The 25,370-nt window shown below is 37.5% G+C and overlaps 1 protein-coding gene across 12 annotated transcripts in view; it reads right to left on the bottom strand.

The window, feature by feature from the left end:
* Pak3 (p21 (RAC1) activated kinase 3) overlaps positions 1–25,370 on the bottom strand; it is a 259,475-nt gene that overhangs the window by 31,030 nt on the left and 203,075 nt on the right. For all 12 annotated transcript variants that reach the window (XM_087599253.1, NM_001431558.1, NM_019210.2 and 9 more), the window contains 3 exon segments: positions 21,624–21,755; positions 19,359–19,524; positions 12,595–12,658 (listed from right to left, as the gene is read on the bottom strand). In XM_087599253.1, coding sequence (XP_087455379.1) covers positions 12,595–12,658; positions 19,359–19,524; positions 21,624–21,755 — 362 coding nt within the window.

Here is a 25,370-nt window from a genome sequence, read left to right as displayed (position 1 = left end):
ATCCATTGAGAACTGTGAAGAGTACTGTATGCAAAGATGTTAAGAGTGATTGTTCAGTCCTTGTCAGGAAATTTATTTCTCAAAAAAATGTCACTAATGCAAAGAGTAAAATAGAATAAAATTAGGTAACTCACATCACCTGGTGACCTAAGTATATAGAATGCATTAAGAGCCAGGTGGTACAACCTTTAATTAGTAAGATTATAAAATTCAGTGGGGGATTCCCGTTGTTTAGCTAGGACACAGCTTTTCCCAGATCATTCACAGTCACCTCTTTCTAAATAGAGCTGTAACACACTATGGATGTGAGGCCAGAAAACTCAGTGGGTTATAGTCCAGTAATAACGAGTCCACAGTTACAGAGCTTAATCCCTGGAAATGCCAGATAACTCTCAGCTACTCACTTCAACGTTAAGTCTAAGCAGCTGTTTCAAAGTGTGTGCCATTGGTTTCAAGAGGGCAGGGATGGGAAAGGGCGGTAGGTGGCTTAATACTGGCTCAATACTAAGGCTGGAAAAAAACAACTTAATGTGTAAACTCTGCTAATGGCGTTTGAATGTGGGGCATCATCTTTCTTTACAAAGGACAGCATACAACACAAGGCATTTAAGAGCATTAAGTAGAACAAAGGGCATCTTCCATTGGCGTATAAACATTGCTTTTCACAATTGCTAATGTATTTCCAATCTCCTCCATCACAAAGCCTATTATAAAGCTTAGACTATGTCTATTTAGTGCCCCATAGAATCCTGCCCTGTGTGGTCCAAAGTAGATCCAATGAGGAAACAAATACGTTTTGGGTGGGTGATCCAACCCAAAGAATAACACACTAGACACCACTTCCACTCTTTCTCTAAATGAGGACGACAACAACAACAAAAACTGGGTCGAGGTTCATTCTCGGTACTTACCCAGGACTTCTAAGCAGCATACGGCTTAGTAGATTATCTAAACCAAGCAGCTACTCATAGTCCCCTTTGAGAAAGGAGGGTTCCGGGTGGATACAAATTACAGCAAAGCATATGAATGCATATATGAATGTGCCATAATTAAATGTATCATTTGATCTGTTAACCTAAAATTAAATAAATTCCCCTCAAAGAAATAAAATTTAGAACTGTTCATCTCCAACATGGGAACTTCACTTGTGAGTGTAAAAAGAACTCCTTGTGAAATATTAGGGAAAAATACATTACATAACAAATTGACTTTTAAAAGTTTAAAACAAATGTAAAGGGGTCAGTCAGTATTGGGTGCTTGATTACACATGACTTGGTAATACAGCTTACTTGTCATTTTAATGAATTAATTATATGGTCATTAGGTTTGATGGTATAATTGAAAACTGTCCAGAAGTTGCATAAAACTCCTTTGGCCATATGCATGTCTTAATGTCTAGAAGTAAAATGATCTAAAAAAGATTTTTCTCATTGACACTTTTCATCAATCTTAGATGTACAGCCGAGTTAATCCCTGGAGAGATATGGCATGACACTGGCATTAAACACATATTCGACATTAGCAAACAAATTCTTCAGCATAGATACATTTTGTTCCACACTTATATTGTATTTCAAAAGGCATGGTGGGCATGAGTTTTTATAGTTGTACTATAAATTTAAATACAACTCTACTTGCAAACGGACACTCTTATGAGCTACTATTGGACTATGGAATTTAGCTATTTTTTATGGAGATCAACTTGGAAATTTTAAATGCATACATTATTTGATGCAAAAATTCTACTCTTATGAAGTTATCCTAATAAGTTTGCATAAATGTGAAATGATTTATTTGCAAAGATCATTACTGAAGCTTTGTTTATAATATATCAGAAACAATCCTAAATGTCCACCAGTGGAGGCCTGGTAACTAAATTGTGACATATTTAAATGCAAACACCGGCACATATTGAAAAAAGCAAGTTACTTATATGTGACCCCCCTCTTCAATATAGGCACATAACAAAAAAGGAGCTCCATAGTATATCATCATGTAAGCTAAGATATAGCCATACCAAACAGGTAACTGTTTTTCCTCCCAAAAAGAGTTGTCTTATAATCAAATCTCCTAAAAATACATCATGTAATAATGTTCTTAAGCATTCATTTTCAGACACTTAAATTTATATAAGAAATACATACTGGGTTAAAATATTTTGGCTCATATGAGATTTAGATGCTTATATGGAGTGACATTTAGAATTGGAAAGGACAGAAATGAATAATTTCAGGGCTTATGTCCTTGCCACTCAAGTGTTAGTTATCATAAATATGCTTTTTCTAGCACTCCCTCAAAACCGATGCAGAGAACGGCACTATCATTAGCCAAAGACATAGTCTATTGAAAACAATAATGAATTTAAATATATAGAATAGACTTCAAATATAATACTCCATAAATTTATAAAAAATTTTAAATATAAAGGAAAGCCTTCTTGATGAAAGTAATTTTGGTACTGACTCATTATATCAAACTATGATAATTGAGAAATGAAGTATTTATCTTTATTTGTACATTTCTATGCAACCAGAGTTCTAGGTGATTGAATGTAGTTCTTTTCAACAAAAGTATGCAAGCCAGTAAGTACAGAAGGAATGGTAGATTTATGAGATCATTGTTTTGTAATCCTTAATGAAAGGATTGATTTTAGCAATAATCATCAATCAGCATTCTATTATATGAAGGACTGGTGTGAATTTGAAGTGGGAGTGGATAATTATGCTTTGAACCTTCCTAATAATCCACTCCTCACCGAAATAGGGGACAACACAAACCCTCCATCCTGAATAACATGTATAACATGTATAACATATATAACATGTATAACATATATAACATGTATAACATGTATAACATATATAACATGTATAACATGAAGGAGCATCATCTATGAGGAATATTGCCAAAGTCTGAACCTGAATTTCAGCCTCTTAGAGTTAACTTCTATTTGCAGGAAATACAGAAATGGTGCTTTCCATCATACAATGGCCAGTATCTTTAATAAATCAATTGTGCTAGAAAGCCAAGTTAGAAGACAAAGGTGATTTTAGAGAACAGAAATGGAAGTGCAAAATGAACATAATGTGTAGATTTTTTTGATTGTTAACTTTACCAGAACTACGAAAATAGCCCTGTGAGACAACTAGGAATTAGACGATATCAAACAATTAAGTTTTGGGTATAAGACATCATTGTGAGTTTCCTAAAACTAGGTGATAAATGGGTATTTTCTCTACTTTGTGTCCATTTGGAAATTTGTGATAATTTGTGAAAGTGGTATAGTAGACATAAAGATTTACATAAAAGTTAGAGTGTAGATAGATATGCATACAAATGTACAGGGAAGGTACAGATATAGAAAACAATCATCTTAATACTACAGGACCGTGTGATTGTGCAAGACTTAACAATCCACAGAGACATATACGGCTTTCACATTTCAAGTATCTTAGATGGAAGTCACGTGATACATTTATATAACTGCCCGGGGACTCCCAAAGGAGCTCTTTGCAAATTATAAATGCAGTGATGTTAAAGATACCTAGAAGATATTGAAGTGAAATGAGAAATTAGAAAAATCTATCAAACCAATACATAATTGTATGTAATGTATAGTTTTAAATATGTAAGTGGGAGCAAATGAACATTTAAGCAGATATGTACCTAATAGCACATGTACTCAGGAAAGTCAAAAACTATTTTTAAAACTATTTCATAGTTTAACTTATATTCCAGTGTATATGAAATCTGTGTGAGCATGTGCTGGAGTGAACTTTTAAACAGTGAATCAAAAAAAAAAGAGAGAGAGAGAGAGAGAGAGGGTATTTCAAATGAAACAAATAGTAAATTCTTTCTGAAGGTTTCTTTTATGCAGAATAACTAGAAATCTGGGGACACGTGCTGAAATGCCACGCATTTCTTTGCGTATTCGTCTATGTATTTTTGATGTTATACTGGTTTAACCAACTAGTATCTGCTCAAAAACTTAAGCTTTCACAAACAATTAAAACAAAGTATTGGGGGCTGGAGAGATGGCTCAGTGGTTAAGAGTACTGACTGCTCTTCCAGAGGTCCTGAGTTCAATTCCCAGCAACCACATGGTGGCTCACAACCATCTGTAATGGAATCCGATGCCCTCTTCTGGTGTGTCTGAAGACAGCTACAAGTGTACTCGTATACATAAAATAAATAAATCTTATTTATAAAAACAAAGTATTGGACTTCGGATAAGAAGTCTCTCTCCGAAAGGCTCCAGTGTTGGAAGCTTGGAATCAAGCAGGTATTAATGGCTCACGAAAGTGCTGGCTGTATGAGTAGGCTGATCCTTCGATAAGTAAATAGCCGATTGAACTGGCAAGAGATGGGATCTGGTTGGAGGAAGTGGTACTCTAAGGTTCTGCCTTTGAAGGGTTTATCATGTTACTGGGTCCATCTCATAACTCCCTTTGCTTTCTGATGGTTGTGAAGTGAGCAGCTTTCATTTGTTACAGCTTTTTCCTCATGACTTCTGACTCACTTAAGAACAATAAAATTAGATGACCAGAGACTGAAACCTGTGGAACACTGAGCCAAAATAGAAACTTTCTTTCCTTGTTTTTTTTATATCAGCTCTTTTGCCACAGCAAAGAAATGGTGATTCACACACATTGCGACCTGTATCTCTCATTTTGTTTCATAGTCTATGCCATATCTATTTTTCTAGCGTTATTTCCTTTTAACTATGAGCCCACCATCTATGTTTTCTGCTTCTTCTCTTTTTAATGAGGGTTCAGCAAATAGGGCGTATTTATAACAGGCACTGTTGTAGAGCTAGGAACAACAAGGTACGTAAACCTAAAGGATCTAAAGCAAATATTGTTGTAGTGTACTTCAAGTGGAAGTCCCATGACCAGCGTGTCTTAAATTTTTATACCATTTCATATAACAAAATGGCCCATCTTCTAAAAATCTATTTTCATAGCCCCTTCTTTTGATATAAATCATGTATGTATCTTCCTTGTCCCCTTATCTCTTTGTAACTGCCCTGCAATATTCATTATATTCTGTTCCATGTCATAATGGTATATGGGTGAGCCACCCCAAATAATAGCTAAAGAGTAAAAGCTAACATAATAGACATGTGCTGAGCTAGGCACTTTGAATGCCTTCTTCCTGTCTGTTTTTCAAGCTTAGGGAGTGCACATTCTGCTTTACCATGAATAGAAAAGCGTGTATTTAAAGAAATTAAGCTGGACATAGCCTTTTGACTCCAAAATTTTTTCCCATTGATTGCCCCCAAATTCTCCTCTTCTTCTGTTTTTTAAAGTTTTATGACAATTTATAAGTACCAGATACAAGCTGTTAAAGGTGTAATCTACAAGAGTAGAGAAGAGAGTAGAGAAGAGAAGAGAAGAGAAGAGAAGAGAAGAGAAGAGAAGAGAAGAGAAGAGAAGAGAGAAGAGTAGAGAACAGTAGGGAGGAAGAGAGAAAGGGCCAACAGATGCCAAGATGAGTGTGTAGATCACTACAGAGTAAATGTGTTTCAGTGGGAATGGATACGCTGCCCCCTTTTCCCCATCCTGGTTTACTTTTTCTTTTCTGTTTTTTTTTTTCTAGTGTGAATGGAACCTAGATCGTGTAAGCAAGTGTCATTTTGGAGTTAGAGTCCCAGCCATTAGCTTATTTCTTAATACAATGAACCATTTCCTTCTTGCTAGACATTCAGGGAGTCGATAAAGATCACTGTGGACTAACAGAATCTGGTTCTTTAAATAGATGTGGGGTCAAGACAGGATGTCTCTATGTAGTCCTGGTTATCCTATGTAGAATAGGCTGTCCTCACACTAAGAGATCCTCCTGGCTGGTGGGGTTAAAGGCATTATACTCAGCCCGCCCTGCTTCTTGTTTATAGCTCTGTATTCAACACAGTGAGTGCTCAAGCATCGGTCACTAAATTTAAAGATTTGCTAAGCCGCATCTAAACCAGTTTACATCTGCGATGCCTCTTTACAAAACAAACAAATCCACTAACATTGTTCAGAAAAGATGAGATGGGTTTGAAGGGAAAGGTGATCTATTTTTCAGTGCATTCTCATTTAAGGAAAAACCTTGAAATGAATTCAAATATATAAGGGAGACATAAACAGGCAGCTGCCAGCCTTACTAAGTCCCTCGGTTTGTCTCTCTGCTACTACTTATTTATAAAGTACACCAACTTCTGATGATAGCTGTTGACTGAAGAAAAATATATGATTCAGTTGTCTTATCAAACTCCATTAACTATCTATATAGTTTCTTATAGAACTCACATAGAGTGAAAAATACTTTAGTTTCTACCTTGACACTGTTCTCCAGTTAATGACAATTTGGGGGACGATGACTCTCCTTCCTTACTTCCCTCCTTCTCTCTTTTGTATCTTCCTCACCCTTTCTCTACACATCTGATCAAAATGTCTAGATTTGGCAGCCCCTATCATGGAACACTTTTCATAGAAAACTTAGTGAAATTCTGTCCTTTTTAAAGCTTAGGCTTACCATTATGGCTTCAAATGATTAGACATGAAATTCTGAGTTTGATTTATGGTCAATGAAACTTAATTCTATGGCCCCAGGCCTGAATGTTGGGATGGCAGAATCCCATACTGGAAAAATGCAGTTTTCCAAGTCAATGAGGGTGATTAATGAAGAGGTTTTCCTTAAATTCAGCCCGGAAGATTGAGCTCTTGTGCTCCCTGGAGCTGAAAATGGAATACCGAGGTTGATTGTTCCTAGCACTAAATGATTAGTGACAGGATTTTGAAAGTCACCATAACAATAGGTAAAGTGAAACAATAAAAACCAAGACTTAATGAAAAGAAAATAAAACCACTGTGTCTTGGAAGTAGAGACTAGATTGCCTCGCTTAGGGCAATAATTCATGGAAAAATCAGTTTCGAGCCATTTAAGTAAAAACAAAGTTAATATAAGTGGTTTTTTTTTTAATCTAGAGAAAGTATTTTGTTCATTCACCCAAAACCTTAAGAGTGGGGAATGACCCATTGAGAAAAAAAACAAAACAATAATTAAATTAAATGAATATAATGAATTAAAAACTTCCAATAAATAATAAGCTCTTACATTATACCTTAATAGCTATTTTTTAAAAGTGTACATTGATTTTAGTTTTTAAAAATGTTGGATATTATACTACGACTATTTGTGCTGTGTGTATCTGAAAATTGTCAGTGGAAGGTGGAGTCAATGGACACGAAGAGAGAGATGTACAGCACACACCAGAGGAGCAACCATGCACTGTGACTAGGGAAAACCAAGTCACTGTGAGAGAGAAAAGGATGAAGATTCACTGAGAAAAGGAGTGATAAAAAAACAAAGAGGCCGAAGAGATGGACAGAAAGGAGAGCTAGAAGGAAAAACATTCTTTAGTTCATGAAAAGAATCCCAGAAAGATAGGACCAGCAGACAGGAAGCTCTGCAAGTAATCTTTGAGCCTGGCTGTTGTTCACAGCTGTACAAAAACAAATCTGACGGCTCACTGAGTAGGAAATATGTGCCACTGTGCTAAGCTTAGCAGTGTGCTGGACACTAACAGAGACAAGAGAAGAAATACAGTAGACTTCCTAATCTCTAAGAACTTATTATGACTGAAATGTCAACTGGCTTCATCGTTTTCAAAATGCAATCTCTGGGAATGTAAAACAGATGCTTCTGCTGCACCAAATAGGAAATAGGCTGCTTTATTTTAAATTGTATATGATTTTTTATGGTTTGCTTTTCCTCCTCTTCTTCAGTTTCTTTCCTGACAGGATCGCCCAAGCCATTGTCAAGCTGAGGATGACTTTGAACACCTAATCCTCCTGTCTTCACCTCCTGAGCACTGAGACAAGAGGTGTGCCAGCATACCTGCCCATCCCTTAATTTTAGATGATAAATACTTCATAAAGGCATTCATATATAACTTCCCATTGTACCTTCACAAATCTAGGTGTGGTTAGCACTCACAGGAGGAAATCTCTTTGGTGATTAAAGTCACTCAGTAGTGGCCTAATCTAGTTTTTGAAGCTATTAATTTGGCTCCATTGTCTCAGATATTGAAATCAGCTCCTAAATATTTTTGTTTGTTTTTTCTTTGTTTGTTTCACTTTTTAAATTCAATGCTATTTTTGTTCAGCAGTATCAGAGTGGAAACAATCAAAATAAAACCATACCTCCCATTCTCACCTCTCAGAACACAGTTACATAATAAAGCACGTTATTGAAACACTGATCTAGAAAGTGATTTTTCAATAGAAATAGATTGTGAATTGTAAACAAAGTCAAATATACTCCTATAAAACTAAAAGCTCAATAGATTCTGCAAAGACACAACGTGAGAATACATGTGATATATCAAGCTTATGACATAGAACATATACAGAAATGAAATTAAAACCTCAAAAGTAAAAAAAAAAATGCCCCAAATCTTACTACATAAAAATGGTAAATATACATAAATGGAATTTTTTCAAAAGCTGACACACATGAACAATGGGACATCACCAGGGAAATTCAAATCAAATCAAAACCATAAGAAGATATCACCCCACCAGAAGAATGGTTAACATCAAAAAGACAAAGGGTAGCAAATACTGGTGACAATGTGGAGAAAAAGGAACTCTGGGACAGTAGGGAAGAGGGAAGAATGAAGGAAAGCAGGCTAATAATTAGATAGGAACAAGAGGTTTCTGTGTGCTCTGAAAAAGTAGGATACCTACAATGATAATATGCAAATAACATTTTAAAGCTAACAGGAATCTTTTGAATGTTTCTATCAAGAAGATCATTATGTTTACTCTGATTTGACATCATGTAATATATTTTAAATTATTATTTCTTATAATGTGTACATGGTGTGTGTGTGTGTGTGTGTGTGTGTGTGTGTGTGTGTGTGTGTGTGTGTGTGTGTATTTGTTGAGGATAACGTTTTGGAGTGAGTTCCTCTTTCTGCCATGAATTCTGGCAATTGAACTTGGGTGGTCAAGAGTTCATGGCAAATGATTTTACCCACTGTGCCAGCTAGCTTACTGTACCACTCAGCTGTGATATCACTACCCATAAATATGTATAATTATTGTGTCTGATATGTGACCCCAGGGAAAGGGTCATTCGACCCTCAAAGGAATTGTGACCCACATGCTGAGAATTGCTGGTTTAGACAAATGCAAGCAAAATACCATCCTAAATAGGCAATCAATATACAAATTGTCTATGAGATATTTTTATAGTATTTTTGACATGCCAGCCTTGAAACTACATGTGTATTTTATACTTGCCACACATTCCAGTTTGGACCAGCAAGTACCCAACAGCCAAATGAAACTAAGCCAAATGTAGCTACCATGAGAAACAATGATGATCTGTGGTATTGTTCCCCCAAACAGTATATATCCAACCAAAAAATGATTTAATTATATGTAGATGTGTGGGTTTGTACACATGAGTCAAGGTACCTATGGAAGCCCGAGCAAGCACTGGATTCCCTTGAGCTGCACCTACTGACAAGGATACTGAGAAGTGAACTCTGTCTTCTGTGTACACATTCTACCACAGAATCATGTGTTCAGCCCTCATCATTTCTTGCTTTTAACCTAACACAGAATAAAGTCTAAAAGTCACTTTTCCTGTGTTGCTGAAATATAGAATACTGTCTTTTGCAACTTGTCTTGTCGCAGTTTCTATTTGGATATGAAGAAAGTTAATTAAATTTGCTATATAGACAGAAAGCACATTTCTCATTAAATATTATTGCATCCTCAGGGCCTGTGGATTAGTTGCACATTGATGCTTGAGATACATGGGAACTTCCAGTTGAGCTGCAGAACAGGTAACTCCTACATCTAGTTCTAGTGAATGTCTAGCTGATGAAGAAGATCATGTGAGGACTTTTTAAAACTAAGATTATCATTTCAGAAGTCTAATTTAAATATCTGGTAAGTTGGGTCTGGAAATATGAGTCTTTAACAAGTACAGTAGGTTCATTTCTGGGTATTCAATTCTACCTGCCTGTTTCTGTACCAATACCATGCAATTTTTATCATTATTTGCTTTGTATTAAGCTTGAGGTCAGGGACGGTGATTCCCCCAGAAGTTCTTTTATTGTTGAGAATAGTTTTCACTATTCTGGATTTTTGGTATTCCAAATGAATTTGCAAATTGCTCTTTCTAACTCTATGAGTTGGAATTTTGATAGGTATTGCACTGAATCTGTAGATTGCTTTTGACAAGATGGCCATTTTTACTATATTAATACTGCCAATCCATGATCATGGGAGATCTTTCCATCCTCTGAGATCTTCTTCGATTTCTTTCTCCATGGTCACTTGATCTTTGACAAAGAAGCTAAAACCATCCAATGGAAAATGGTGCTGGTTCAACTGCATGTAGAAGAATGCAAATCGATCTATTCTTATCTACTTAGACAAAGCTCAAGTCCAAGTGGATCAAGGACCTCCACATAAAACCAGATGCACTGAAACTAATCGAAGAGAAAGTTGGGAAGAGCCTTGAACACAAATGCACTGGGCAAAAATTTCCTGAACAGAACACCAATGGCTTATGCTCTAAGATCAAAAATTGACAAATGGGACTTCATAATACAGCAAAGCTTCTGTAAGGCAAAGGACAATGTTGTTTGGACAAAGCATCAACCAACAGATTGGGAAAAGATCTTTACCAATCCTACATCTGATAGAGGGAAAATATCTATTATATACAAACAACTCAAGAAGTTAGACTCAGAGAACCAAATAATCCTATAAAAAGATGGGGTACAGAGCTAAGCAAAGAATTCTCAACTGAGGAATATTGAATGGCCAAGAAGCACCTAAAGAAATGTTCAACATCCTTAGTCATCAGGAAAATGCAAATCAAAAAAACCCTGAGATTCCACCTCACACCGATCAGAATGGCTAAGATCAAAAACTCAGGTGACAGCAGATGCTGGGGAGCATGTGGGGAAAGAGGAACACCATTGCTGGATTGCAAGCTGATACAACCATTCTGCAAATCAGTCTTGTGGTTCCTCAGAATATTGGACATAGTGATACCTGAGGCCCCAGCTATACCACTCCTGGGTATATACCCAAAAGATGTTCCCACATATAACAAGGACACATGCTCCACTATGTTCATAGCAGCCTTATTTATAATAGCCAGAAGCTGGAAAGAACCCAGATGCCCTTCAACAGAGGAATGGGATACAGAAAATGTGGTACATCTACACAATGGAGTACTACTCAGCTATCAAAAGCAATGACTTCATGAAATTCATAAGCAAATGGATGGAACTAGAAAATATCATCCTAGTTAGGTAACCCAGTCACAAAAGGACACACCTGGTATGTACTCACTAATAAGTAGATATTAGCCCAAAATTTTGGAATACCCAAGATACAATTCATAGACCATATGAAACTCAAAAAGAAGAAAGACCAAAATGTAGATGCTTCAGTCCTTCTTAGAAGGGGAACTTCCAAAATAGTCACGGGAAGAAATACAGGGACAAAGAGTGGAGCAGAGACTGAAGGAAAGGCCATCCAGAGACTGCCCCACCTGGGGATCCATCCCATATGCAGCCACCAAACCGTCACTATGGCTGATGCCAAGAAATGCTTGCTGACAGGAGCCTGATATAGATATCTGCTAAGCCTTACTGATACAGATGAGGATGCTTACAGTCAACCATCAGACTGAGCATGGGAACTTCAATGGAGGAGTTAGAGAAGGGACTGAAGGAGCTAAAGGGGTCTGCAACCCCATAGGAAGAACCACAATATCAACCAACCAGATCCCCCCGAGCTCCCAGGACTAAACCACCAACCAATGAGTACACATGGAGGGACCCATGGCTCCATTCACATATGTAGCAGAGGATGGCATTGTCTGGCACCAATAGGAGGAGGAGCCCTTGGTTCTGTGAAGGCTCATTTCCCTAGTGTAGGGGAATGCCAGGGTGTTGAGTTGAGAGTGGGTGGGTGGGAGGGGCAGGATCTTCACAGAAGCAGGGGAGGGAGTATGGGAGAGGGGGAGAAACCAGGAAAGGGGATGATAACATTGAAATGGAAATATATAAGATACCAATTAAAAAAGCCCAATACAGTAGGGCTATTGATTTATTTATTGTCAGTATTCAGAGAGTCATGCCTACCCAATCCTGGACCATTCAATAAGGACTTTCTCCTTTTCATTTTTCTAATGTTCAGTTTGACAATGAAATAGGATCTAATCCCCATATGCATTTGGATATGAGGGCATAATGCAATGAGTCTATTCATATAAGCTATCCTCTAACTCTATTGGTTTTCTAAGTAAATCAATCTGAATGTGCACATAATACAGGTATCAAAATGTTCCTGTAAAGCATCATCTCAAAGACAGTGAAGACTCCAGTAGCATGTGTTCTGATGTTAGTTACCAAGCAACCCACTAACAGGAAAAAAAGCTAATATTGATTATACAAAACACAGTATAATACAGAGAACAGGCGTCATGAATTGATGGGCTATCTGAGACGTCAGTAAATTTGAATGTCTGCACTTGTTGGAGCTCATTTTGGTGTTTCAAATAAAAATTACTCACCCTTGGCCAATTTTTTCAAATCTTGTATATTTCTTCTTTGGGTCCCCAACACTCACAATGCTTCCTGAGAGAGAGAGAGAGAGAGAGAGAGAGAGAGAGAGAGAGAGAGAGAGGTTTTCTTTTAACAGTAAAAGTTATGATATCAAAGTCAATAACCTCCACAATTTATATGAAAATACACTTAATTTGTTTAAAATACATTGAAATATATTACTTAAAGTGATGATAATAACCCATAGTGCTTGTACTAAAAATTGCTGATGTCTGGGAAACAAGAAATGGACTGACCAAAACTCAGCATTTATTTAAAAAAGTTATCATAAAATCAATATTATAGATTAGGAAATTAAAATACCTAAAAATTGTACCCATGATTTTATAATATAACTTTTCTGAATTGGTATAAAGACAAGAATACTACTACATTTAATTTCACAAGATGAATACCTATCAAGTAATTTATGTTCACTAGTTCCACGCTACGGGCATGGTAAATGGGGATGGGTCTAATGAATATGTCTGGCCATAAAGTAAGAAGACACACACTTGGTGCTGGGATGACAAGTGTGTACCACTAGACCCTATGAGTGTGGTGTTGGGGATAGAACCCACAGCTTAATGAATGCCAGGTTAGCACTGTACCAACTGAGTCCTACTGGGTTTTTTTCTTTATTTTTATTTTTTATTGTTTGACAGTTTTATACTAGTTTTGCTTTATCCTTTTCTCCTCTCTTCTTTCACTTTCCTTTGGAAATGGATGCTCACGTTTCAGTTGGGTTTAGTATGACAGATACTGTAAAAGTTCCTATAATCCATTGTCTCAGGCAGCGGTGCTGTCAATCTATCCTCTAAGCAGTCTGGTGAGACATCTGAGAATCGTCTTTGAGTCATCCCTTACATTCAGTCCCTGCATATGAGGTTTATTTAATGCTAAGTTTGTATCTGTTTTCTTCCTTGACCCCTTCTTTTCAATTCACTCCTTCCGTAATTCTACTGTTTCTGTTGGATTCCCCTCATCTTTTGTTCAAACATTCTCCTAATTGGAATTCCTTTTACCAGGCATTATCATGTCTATTCAGGCTCTGCACCTCTCTCAGAATTCTTTAAGTATAGACCAGGTCAGAGGAGTCTCTGATTTTGAACCACACACACCTGACACCTATAATTAAGGGTCAAAGTTCTTGGCACCAAGTTCAAGGATCACCATAATTTAAAATTGCATCTTTAACAGCTAGAACCTTATGCTCTGACCAAATAATATTAAATGTAATTCCTGAGCAGCCCCTGTTTAGTAGTAACAGTTAAGCTGCCTCTTTTACATAACCAGTAAAAAAAAACTTTAAGCATAATTTTTTAAAGAGTATTCTTATTTTTACTTTTATGTATGAGTGAGTGTGTGAGACAGAGAAAGGGCATGGCGTGTGTGTGGGGGGGTGAATGTGTGTGGGTGTGGAAGAAAGAGAAAGAAGGAGAGAGAGAGAGAGAGAGAGAGAGAGAGAGAGAGAGAGAGAGAAAGAGAGAGAGAATGAGAATATGTCACATGTGCAAGGAGGGTGGGTAACCACAGAGGCCAGAAGAGGGCATTGGATTTCGTGAAGCTGGAGTTTCAGGCATTATAAGCCACTCAATATATATATATATATATATATATATATATATATATATATATATATATATATATATATATATATATATGCATGCCAGGAACCAAACTCTGGACCTCTGAAAGAGTGACAATTTTTCTTAAACTGATGAACTATTTCTTCTAACTCCGATTCTTTATCCAAGTAATAGAGAATCATTACAATGTCTAGCTATGTACCTTCAAGTGTTTGCACACACTGCTTCTTGGTGTCTTGGCTAAGATCAAGTGAAGTCGTTGCAGTCTACATTCCTCCTAGAACATACTTCTCATGTTTTCCCCAATAGGAAGCTCCCTGCTTTACAGGCTATCTTAGATGTCACTTCTAGGATGCCTCCATGATTCCTTTGAATAAGGTTAATAATTTCCCTTTTCTCTCTCTACCACTAACTTTCTTCTATCACTTTGGCTGTTTTAATGACAGGAATCCAGTCCTATTCACCAGTATAGCCTTTGTGTTCTTATACTGTACAAGCTATAAAATATATCAAGCACTCAGTAGGTGCTTGTAGAATTAAACACAAGTAAAATTAGGCATCACCTTTTGCAAAACTGTCCATAGTCCAAGAAAGGCTGAAGAATATATTTTATTTTATTTGAGTTATATCTCTAGAGTGCCACCAACTTAGTGATATGTGGGTTGCTATTCTATTTTTCAAATTCTCTAATGGATTTCCACATCACTAAATCCATCTTTCGTCAAGTCAGTTATTAATGGGGAAGTGCCTGGATCTTTTTTCTTCTTTTGATGAAATGATGATTTTAAAGTCACTTGAAACCAGAGTGTTATTAAATGGCTTATACTTTTTGGAGAACGTTTTGCTACGAAATTGCTGAGCAAACTCTTTTCCCTAGACTGATCAAAAAGCAAATAAGCTTTAGCTCAAACCACTTTCTGAAATGCAACCAATTTCAATTGGCAGGGTTCAGTTAATGAGGCTTTATGGTAGTAAATTATTCAACCGTTATTTCCATGGTATGTGGTGTTAAAAAAATCTGGAAATGTATCTTTTCCTGAGGATTCCTAGGAGACAACCATTTTGATGAGATTGTGCTTCAGAATTTAACTGCTGTCCAATTAAAATGGCGTCCCCACAGGGGCCTCTATCCTTTACCGGGAAGGCTGTGCTGCCATCTACTGGTAGCAGGCAAATCTACAACAGGCTTTCCTTTACAATTCTGGTAACAAGATTTTAAAATCTCTTTCCATAGCTCCATTACAATTTGCTTTTATAAGTGACAACAACAAAAAAAGGTAATGTATGCAGATACAGTGAAGCAAAAAAGAGGTCAACCAATAAAATTCAGTGAAGAAAAACAAAAAAAGGTAATGTATGCAGATACAGTGAAGCAAAAAAGAGGTCAACCAATAAAATTCAGTGAAGAAAAACGTGATAGAAATAGCAGAACCTTTTCCAACCAATTAAGAAATGACTCATCTTAAAAGTATGAGGTTTTAAGAAATCACTAAGTTCTAGTATTTGAAGATGGGATTCCTGTTATGGTTTCAAAAGAACCAACAGTATATTTCCTGTCATATTAAGCTAAGCTGATTCCATCACTAAGAGTTTATCCCTTGTGCATAAAGGAGATTGTTTTGTTTTGTTTTTCTTTTCCTTTCTTTTCTTTTGTTTTGCTTAGGGTTTCTTTGTGTAGCCTGGCACTTGCTCTGTAGACCAGGCTAACTTTGAATTCAGAGATCCACCTGCCACTGCCTCCCTAGTGCTGGTGTTAAAGGTATGTGCCGCCACCACCACCCAGCTAGGTGGTGGTGTTGTTGTTGTTGTTGTTGTTGTTGTTGTTATCGAGGAAGAGCTTAATAATTCTCTAAATTAATTTTGGATATCTTTGATGGTGAATTGGAAGAAAGAATTCGCAACTTAGAATGCTAGGGAAAGGGAGAACAAAGAGGAGTAAGTGGTCGTGGGGCTTAGAGGAAGGAGGTTAAACAGAATTTCCTGCCCTTCACAATTGTGCTGACTGCCCATGCCTTTTCAAAGGCATGCTAGCATTCAGGAGTTTCCTTTATTTTCCAACAGATCCAGACAGACCACAGTGAACAAGCCAGACCCAAGCTATCTGTCTATGTAAAACTGAAAGATGATCTGTGCACGCCGGCTATTAATGATTCTTTGGTCTGGCCCCTACCATCAGTATCTGAATGGAAGATGAATTGCCTGGTCGCTCTGTGGTTTGGCTTGCCCAGCTCCTAGCAATCACATTCTTGAGGTTGAAGATGAGGATGATTAAGTCGAAGCTGCCATTTTTTTCCTTATTCTCATAGGGCTCTCTCTCGTGTAGGTGGCAGGGCGTCCTTGTACTTCTCTGCCTCCTTCCCCTCATCCCCATTCCTTTGCCTCTCAGCACAGGCTCCTCTACTACCTCCTCAAAATTAATTTGCACCTTTGACTCCAACGAGGTCAATGACGTCTGTAGAGGTACCGCACTTATGAGATCGTCCTCAGCTCTAAGCATCCTATCCTACTAGAAGGTCACTCCCACTCTGTAATGATGGCACATTGGAAATGAAACAATAACTTTAAACTAATTATTGAGCTGGATATCTAACCTATTTGAAGGTATTTATTTACTCTTCAAAACAGTCTCTCATTGTGTTGGGACTATTACTATTATTGGAAGTTCAGAGAAGGTAAGAGACTTCTAAAGGGATACAGAGTTTGTGGTATGACTCAGACCTTGTTATCATTTCAAAGCTCATCCCAGTGCACACTCACATTAAGGGTTTGCACTCCTAATGAAACAATGAGCATTTGTTGAGTTCCTCACCATGAGCCAGATATATTTGCTGAGGTTTTCATTGTCATAATGCTATGAAAATATCATCATCATCATCATCATCATCATCATCATCATCATCATCATCACCCCAACTTTTGTGGATGAAGAATAGAGAAAAAGCAAAATTAAATAACAGGCAGAGATAGAAATAGCATTGGTAGGTCATTGCTTTGAATATAGGTCTTTCTGTCTCCAGTATCTGTCCTCTTATGATACATTCTACAGGTGAAAGACTGAGACCAGGCAAGGTTAAATGACTTCTTTCTGGTAGCCAGTGTGCAAAGGCATTGAGGGGCCATAAAGAGAGTGGAGCATAGAGGGACTGTGAGGTCTGAACTTGAGATGTGTACTTCTTAAGAAAGCTTTTTCCATTTCTCTGTAGGTTTTCCTTGGCAAGATTCATAAGCATAAAGGAAAGCTGGCAGACAGAAGTGGCCTCATTGCTAAAGGGAAAACGATTGACTCTGGACTCTGATAAGAATAATTTTTTTCTTTACAATTATTCTCACTAAAACTTAGTTCTCAATAAGACAGTTAGGTCAGAAGTTTCTCCTGTTTGTCCTGTAGTCAGATGCATAACAAAATAAGTAAGTCAGAAAGGTCCTAGCCATAGCGCTGTCACAGTTTATAAGGAAAACTGTGGCTCAAAAATGTAGTACCTATTTCTAAGCTTTCTTATGAAATGTATAAATCTATGTTCAAGAAAATGAGTGTACTGAGGTTCAAAAGAGACACCAGAGAACAGTCACTTTGACTAATGCATGACTGTCAGATTTTAAAAGTCTAATGTAATCTCTCTCACAGTTCATGTCATATATTCAAAACAAAGGAAGAAATGTAGTGATTATCTGAATCACTGAACTTCATTTTCCTGGTGATTCTTTTATCTCTTCCTTCTGTCTGATACATGAGTAGCTGCGTTATGCAAAACCAAAGTGGCTAATGGGCAAAAGTGCAAGCCTTAAAGGCATACAGATGTAAGGTCAAACTCTGGCTCTACCACCACTCATTATTCTGGTGACTTGGTCACTTAAGCTTTTTAAAATTTATATTCAGCGTCCTGTAAAATGTAGACATTAAAATCTACATAAGTGACTGTAGAGAAAATAATATATGGAAAGTGGCCACTCACAAAATGCTCGTCATGTAAGAACTATTATGGCTGCGATTACAGCAAATCATGGGCACTAAGGCTAGAAGCATATTTAATCAGAGTAAAGCAAAGTCAGTTTGCTAAATTGTAGCAATTCCAGTTCTGAGTGCTGACAGCTGAACTTCAACCTTGGCTGCCCCAAACATCTCAACTTCAGAAGATGATGGTGCAACATCTGAAGTATTTTGAATGCAATAGACACAAAGTAATTATTCAGGCCAAGTCACAATTTTGCTGTGAAAGGGAAGGGAGGTGGTTTCACATCCTCTGATTCCTAGCCAGCATTCCTAGCCTCGATCATCTAGATGAAAGTTGTCCTATATCAATTGAGAAACTAAAACCTGTCTTCAGCTAGCTCCTTGGTGCCAAAATGGCCCCATCGCCATGTGTACAGTGCCTCCTTGTGGCCAGCAAATGAATTTTTCTCTTTTCCTTTGCTGTGTTAGCTAAAAAATAATGTAAAAAGTGACAGCCCCTTTATTGTCTTACTGTCTTATGCTAGTAAATCTTATCATAAAAAAAAGACAAACCGAGGAATAAGAGTCAAACTGGGAGCACTGATTACTAATATCTATCCATTCTGGGTGAATTTAATAAATACAATCCATAGAAACTTGATATTTTTCGGGTGAGAACTTATTCCATAATCTTGAGTCTTGTGTATTTTGTCAGATTGGAAACAGCAGAAGTATGCATGCACCAATGACACCTTGGAAGTGACTTCTGCTCCTGCATCCCTCCTCCCCCCTAGATAAGGGGAAGCTACTGTATCTGTGGCTGCACATTTTCTATTGCACTCTATTGAACTTTAAGATTAATTTTTTTAAACCAATGTCTGTCAATGGGGGACCTTTTGGTATAGTCATGACACACTTTAATCATGGAACTTTAATTCTTTTTAATATTGTAATCTTAAAACTTACTGCCTTAATAGATTTTGTCCTTTACTTCTTCATTGACCCTTTTGACCATTCTAAGTGAAAATGTTTCATGTCTGTCAGACTAGGACTATGAAGGACAGAGTAACCTCTCTCAGGAACAGAACGTCCTAAAAAATTATTTCATGACTTAAGGGATCATAGAGTCCGACAAGAAGACTGAAACATCCAAAGGATCCATTCTTCTTCTAGTCACTGTATGCGAACTCCTTTCTGATGGAAAAATACTTACTTAGCTTCTCTAGGATCTCCTCATCTGTCATCTTGGATTTTTTTCTTTGCCGATCTGTATTCCTGTACAAAGTACTGGAATTGGCATTCTCAGCAGAAGGTGGGGTGGCTTCTTTATTTGGTGCTGCTGGTGAAGCAATTGACTCAACCACAGAACGAGTATAGATCTGAAAGACAAACACATCCGCCACAATTCCACAATGAATACAGGGTAAGGAAGAGTATGGCAAGAAGGGACTGTCACTTCACTGTTGGTAAAGAATGTTAAGGAGCATCACAAAGACTAAAAGAAGACCCTCTCCATGACCTTGCTAATTCTGATCTTGCTGCTCTTCCCTTAGGAATTCTTCCTATCGGGTTCTCATGGACTTATTTCCTCATTTCCACCTCTGTAGTTTTACAAACTTCAAGTTCCATGTGGAGTTATTTTTTTTTCTGTATTATTATTAGCAAGTCATCGAACTTGATAATCTTGTATCTTCAAATCATGACTTCAAAACCAAACCAGGCTCATTTAGTTTTTTTTTTTTGATTGTGTAGTATATACATATAAAACAACAATTATAGAAAAGGTCGTGAATTTCAGAGAGATAGTTGGGGGAGCCATGGGAGGGGTTGGAGGGGCAAGAGGAAAGGGTGGAAGATGTAAATGTAGTACTTATTTATGAAACAAAAATTCTATATTGATATATTGATTTTAGGCTCATATTACTATTAAAATTATTCATTTTTTATTTTAATTCATGTGTGTGTATATGTATGTGCAAATGTTTATGTGTCTGCTGTGGACAGGTGCCGGTGGGACCAAAACGTATGTGAGATCCCCTAGACCTGGAGTTACAGGTGAGCTGCCAACACAGCTTCTGTGAACTAGGGTTCTCCAGAAGTTCCGTGAGTACTTATGACTACTGAGCCATTTCTACAGCCCCTAGGCTTATATCCTCTGGGAGCACAAGAGACACCCAATTAGTTGCTCAATATTATTCTAAAATTGCATTCTAAATGGAACCTTTGTGTGTGTATATGTGTGCATGTTTGTGTGCATTTGCACGTGCACACACATGCATGCATGTACATGTGTAGCACGCACATGTGAACGCTAGTTAATGTCACTCAATTGCTCTCTTCCTCATTTTCAGGGACAGGATCTCTCATTAACCTGAAGATGGCTAGACTGACTTGCAAGCAAGCCCTAGGGATCCTCTTGTCTGTACGTATCAAGCACTGGGATTTGAAGCAGGCACTGTTGGAACCAAAAGATAAAAGTCGTGTCCTCATGCTTGTGCAAGAAGCACTTTATCAACCCAGACCTCTCACTAACCACAAAATGCCATATTGCTTTGTTTCTTTAGCCTTGTTTTGAGTCACGGTCTTACTATGTAACACAGGCTGGCCTGGAACTTTGGATCCTATCCCTTCAGCCTCTTAAATAATGGGATTAAAGAAAGCATGTGTTACAAAACCTGTTCTAAAGGCATCTTTTGAGTCATTTATAAACACCCACTGCTTTTTTTCTTGCTTCACTAGGATGCTACTAACAATGTGAATAGATTAATGTTTAGAGCTATTCAAAATGTGTAAGGGTATACTTTAGGTTTGGAACATATATCCAATATTGACATATTCTGTTCATTTTCTAACCTGATAGGTCTACTGTTTGTTTGTTTGTTTATTTATTTAAGTACTCATTTATTCTTATATCTATCATCTATCTATCTGTTCAAAATGTTTGTTAAGAACTCATTGTATGTACTCATTGTCTGTGGTACCATGTTAAATAAGGGACTTTTCACACAAGTATACATTTTGTATAGAACATATGTCCTCCCGTCCTCCCACATCTGCTCTTCCCTTCTGCAACTCTTTTCCTTCCCATTCATTATTCTAGTTTGTCGCCCTAGAGCAGTGGTTCTCGACATTCCTAATGCAGCACCACTTTAGTACGGTTCTTCATGTTGTGATGACACCTCCAACCATAAAATTAGTCTCATTGCTACTTCATAACTTCAATTTTGTTACCGATATGATTCATAATGAAAATATCTGATATGCATGGTATCTGATATATGACACTTGTAGCAACCCACAGGTTGAGAACCACTGCCATAGATAGTTTCACTTTCACTTTGAGAATATTATTATTATATGTGCATCTATGACTATATATTTATATATATTTATGCATTGTAATATATATATATGTATATATAACCAGAAAACCATAAATGAGAGAAAACATACCACCATACTCATCTTTCTGACTTACTGATTTTGTATGCTCTGGTCTTGGTGCAATGACAGGCGGGGGCTCATTATCATCTTCTTCCTCTTCCTCTTCTTCATCCTCTTCTTCAGATACAGGAGGAGCCAAAGGAGGTTCTGAAGCTGTTTTGGTATTCTTCGAAGAACAAATGTTTAAAGACAAGGTATTAACGTTTCTATTTTTCTTCAGAAACAAGAAAACAGAGATGAAATACTTAAATGGGTAGAAATAGGAAAAAAACATTTTTTCTCAAATGAGCACAGTGATCTACATTCAGTAGCCAAGAGCAGGGTACATAAAGAGACAAATTAATTTCATGATAAAATGGACCACAAAATCTACATTATTGTCTTTGTTTTTATTTTAAATTAATGACTACATTAAAAATCAAATTAACTTACATTAATACTTTGAATATGTATTAAGTAGATTAATAATTTCCTGAATTTTGTTTGTCATGTTTTTTTTTTTTGGTTCTTTTTTTCGGAGCTGGGGACCGAACCCAGGGCCTTGCGCTTCCTAGGCAAGCGCTCTACCACTGAGCTAAATCCCCAACCCCCCTGTTTGTCATGTTTTAAAGGCCAACTTTCTGATAGCATAAGGAGCATGATCATAACGCTAGCTATAGTTATGCAAATACTAAGAGCTAAAAAGCTAAGAAATGCTTCTTTCCTTGTTAAGCCTCCTAGAAAACAACACTCAGTAATAGACACTAAGATCCAAGGAACATGTTCTTATATCAGTAATTGCTTAATATAACCAATAAAGAGGATACTGGTAATTTTCAATATATGGTAGTAACACCTAATAATATCTATCACCACAGTACCTAGTGTTCACTTTTTATTTCAAGTTAACATAGTGGGGAAATGTTGGCAAGTTTGTGAATTCGGCATGAGTTAAGGTGTGGTTCTCAAAGGGCTGTTACTAGGTCTTCAGTAGCAGGAGTATCCAGAGGCTTGTTTAAAATGCAAATTCTCAGGGTCCACCCAGATCTATCAACCAGAAACTCAGGCACTTGGAAGTGTATTATAACAAGTCTCATAGGTAAACTTGACACAGATTCACATAAACTATGGTATAGGTTTGGTACAGACAGATATTAGACACATGGATACTGAATCACACACACACACACACACACACACACACAAACATGGTTGTCTGAATTGATTTATGTTATAATAGTATTGTACATCTCAGATTTTGTAAACTTGATATGAAAATGTAAATTATTTTACTAATGCATTAATGATTTTACATTGATGTAATAAATGTAGCATTTAATTTTTTATATGCTGAGTGATGTATGAGTGTTGTATGATATATGGATGTATGCACATGTGTGTGCAGGTGAGCATGCCTCTGTGTGTGTGTGTGTGTGTGTGTGTGTGTGTGTGTGTGTGTCTGTGTGTCTGTGTGTATACGCCAGAGGTCCAAGGTGAGTATCTTCCTATATCTCTCTGTTGTGTAGCAATATCCTTTGAGATAAACTTCTATCTTTCAAAGTTTTGTTAAGACACAGGAAGTTCCAATGGGAGAAACATACCTTCTTTCTGAAAAACTTCTTAAGCTCAGGAAATAAAGGTTTTAGGAAATCCCTGAAACGAAGCAGATACACTAGGCTCCTCCTCCCTTGAGTTTATGTAAACAGAACTGCTGAGAGTCACTCTCAAAGCAGCTGAGCTACCGGGAAGTAGCAGTGATCACTCAAACTGTGTAGAAGGTTTAACAAAACCAGGCAAAGTGCCTGTACAGACTGAGATCAACTAAGCCACATGGAATGGATGCTCTACAATCTGTTGAGCTGCCTGCAGGCTGTGCGGTGGACTCCAAGTTTCCAGCTTTCCTGAGCTGTCACCAATGACAGGGTGGGCTTTGATGATGCAGCTGTCTTTGAGTCATTTCTAAACCTGTAACAAATCCTTCACCCATGTTCCTGTAAGTAACCTTAACAAAACTCATTGGTTCACAGAGGTAAACTTTGGTATATTTCTACTTTGTTCTCTCATTTCTTCCCTATTTGGAGTAAGCAAACATTTATTTTCTCAGGGATAGTGTCACATAACACTCTCTCTAGCTTATTCTTTGAGACAGAGTCTTTTAACTGAACCCAGATAGAGCTTGCAGCTAGACAGACCCCAGGATCTAACTGCCTCCACCTTTCAGCACTACTGTAATAATAGTAGACATGTGCACACTGCTCCTGAAATTTACATAGGTGTTGGAGAACAGAATTCAGGTCTCCATGCTTGCACAGAAAACACATTACTTAGTGAGCTAAGCCCTGGTAATATTTTTAATTTTGAGAATTTTTTAATAAACAATTTCATCTTATAGAGGGCAAATATGCAAATTTTACAAAGAACTCAAGAAATTGAACACCAACAATCAAAGCCCAATTAAAAAATGGGATAGAAAGCTAAAAAGAATTCTCAACAGAGGACTCTCCAATGGCTGGGAAGGACTTAAAGAAATGCTCAAAGTCTGTAGTCATCAGGGAAATGGAAATCAAAAATCTCAGATCCCCTCTTACAATGGTCAAAATGACTCAGATCAAAAACTCAAGAGACAGCACACGCTGGCAAGAGTGTGGAGCAAAGGGAATACTTCTTCATTGTTGGTGGGAGTGCAGATTTGTACAACTACTGTGGAAATCAATTTGGCATTTTCTTAGAAAGCTGGAAATAGTTCTACCTCAAGACCCAGCTATACCACTCCTGGGCATAAACCCAAAAGATGCTCAAACATCCCACAAAGACACTTGTTTAACTATGCTCATAGCAGCTTTATTCATAATAGCCAGAAACTGGAAACAACCTAAATGTCCCTCAACTGAAGAAAGGATAAAAACCAAGTGGTTCATCTCCACAATGAAATACTATGCAGCCATTAAAAACCAGTGCAGGGGAATAAGGGGGGGGGCAGTAAGGGGGATGTATGGCGAGAATACCCATATGGGGGAGGGGAGAGGAGGGGATGGAGGATTATGGACAGGAAACCGGGAAGGGAAATAACATTTGAAATGTAAGTAAAGAAATATATCTAATAAAAAATTTTTAAAAAAGCAAGACATCATGAAAATTTTCAGACAAATGGATAGAACTTGAGAATATCATCCTGAGTAAGGTAACCCAGTCCCAAAAGGACATGCGTGGTATGTGCTCACTTGTAAGTGGATATTAGCCATAAAATACAGGTACCATAGACCCAAAAAGGTAAACAAGAAAGAAGGCCCAAGTGAGAAATTTTAAATCTCACTTAGAAGGGGGAATAAAAGAGTCATAAACACAGATGGAGGGAGGGATCTGGCTGGGAGATGGGGATGGAGAGGGGAATGGGGGGTTCAGGATCAAGTATAGGGAAGGTCAGAAGAGATGGCTAGATGGCCATGAAAATGAATGGAAATCTGCAACTGACAGGGGTAAGGAGGTGGGGGCATCTCCTAGAAGATGCAAACACCTGAAATAAGGCAGGTTCCCAAGAATCAATGGAGGTGACCTAAGCTGTGACTTACGACATTGGGGCTATGAAACCTGAAGAGGTCACTTCCTGTAGCCAACAAGAACTCCAGTGAATCGGTAGACATTAACGCATCCACAAAACTTTCAACCCAAACTTTATCCTGTCTACAAGAAATGCAGGCATGGGAGAGGGAGCAGAGACATATGATATATTTTGATCATAATCCTTTCCCTCCCTCAATTCCCCCCAGCTTTTCTCCTTGCTCCCTACCCATCCAACTTCATG

This window comes from Rattus norvegicus, chromosome X (genome assembly GCF_021556685.1).
Source record: "Rattus norvegicus strain SHRSP/BbbUtx chromosome X, alternate assembly SHRSP_T2T, whole genome shotgun sequence".
NCBI classification, from domain to species: Eukaryota; Metazoa; Chordata; class Mammalia; order Rodentia; family Muridae; genus Rattus; species Rattus norvegicus.
This window is presented reverse-complemented; position numbering and strand designations above follow the sequence as displayed.